This window comes from Trachymyrmex septentrionalis, unplaced genomic scaffold (genome assembly GCF_001594115.1).
Source record: "Trachymyrmex septentrionalis isolate Tsep2-gDNA-1 unplaced genomic scaffold, Tsep1.0 scaffold172, whole genome shotgun sequence".
Lineage (NCBI taxonomy): Eukaryota > Metazoa > Arthropoda > Insecta > Hymenoptera > Formicidae > Trachymyrmex > Trachymyrmex septentrionalis.
Window position 1 is genome coordinate 726587 of NW_017304887.1, and position 1334 is coordinate 727920.

At 39.4% G+C, this 1334-nt stretch overlaps 1 protein-coding gene across 1 annotated transcript in view; it reads left to right on the forward strand.

Moving 5' to 3' along the window:
* LOC108746489 overlaps window positions 1-1334 on the forward strand; it is a 344212-nt gene that overhangs the window by 323052 nt on the left and 19826 nt on the right. Inside the window, exon 8 of the mRNA XM_018483301.1 lies at window positions 225-265. Within this exon, the coding sequence (XP_018338803.1) occupies window positions 225-265 (41 nt within the window). The remainder of the gene's footprint in view (window positions 1-224; window positions 266-1334) is intronic.

Here is a 1334-nt window from a genome sequence, read left to right on the forward strand (position 1 = left end):
GCAGACATCGATAAGCGATCAGCACAGTGAATTCTATGTGCTATGGAAATAATAAATATGCACGCGTCGCGAACGCATACGAAAAAAGAGAAATAAAGACCTAAAGAAATTTTTCTCAATTTTTAATACGTCCTCCGCATATCTCTTAAGAGAAAAGTTGAATATACTTAAAAGCTTAAATCCTATTAATCTTAAACATTGTTAAATAGTTTCTCTGCTTACAGCCTTTCTGGATGTCCACAGAAGGATAAATTAACTCCAGAGAGTAAGTACGCTTCTATTAAACTAATTACTTCTTATTGTAGCTAGATAGTGCATCTTCTTTTTGCGAGAGTGTCTTTTTCTTAACGAAGCGAGGAAGCGAAGAATGAATCATTGTTGTGGGTTATTTAAATTCTGAAGACATTTTGTAATTAGTCAACCTTCATCAATGTAAATAATGTAATTAAATTTAAATTTATTCGAAAATTTTTAATTGCGATCATACTACAATAAATATCCTGCTTCCAAATATCATACGTATTTTTTTAAATAATGTTTGCTTTTGGGATACAACTGGAATGTTCTATCTCTAATTTGGCTCGCTTTTTCTCCAAAACCATTTTCGATCAGCCTCGTCATCCACAAAAGGCCATTGTTCCCATTTCCATCGCTTCCTCGCCTCATTAAACGCAACAAAAATTGTATCTTCGATACACGAAGTCAAATTAGAAAGAGAAAATGGATATTTTTCAGCAATGAACGCGGGTGCACGCGTCGCGCATATGCGTGCTGTGCGCGTGCGTTTGCGTGTGTGTGTGTGTGTGTGTGTGTGTGTGTGTGTGTGTGTGTGTATGCGTGTGCGTGTATATCTGTCTGTTGTATATATTCTTTGCGCTTTTCCTTTGCGGGGTAGAGAGCTTTATTTATTGCGTTTCTTTTCATTTTTATTATTTTCCGTTCTGTTCGTAGTTCATTATATAGTAGAGAATTATATCACCACACTCTCGAACTTGGTTGATACTGGTCGTGCCTATGAACCCTCTGGAGAACTCGAGACACGGGCGGCGCGATGGGCCCGGCGTATGCGCACACGTCGGACACTTCACACACGGAGGACACTTGTGCGATTGAGTATAATTACGCAAAGAATTATACGGATCATCCAGCTTCCCATCGACGTGCGAGTTTCCGCAACAACAGATTCCGTCCCTCCCCCCGCCGCCCCTCCCCTCTCTCTCTCTCTCTCTCTTTCTTTCTTTCTCTCTCTCTTAAATGACAAATCGAGCACACAGAACGAAACGTTTAGCCAACTCGTGTAATGCAAATGTGCGTACAATCACATAATTTTTATT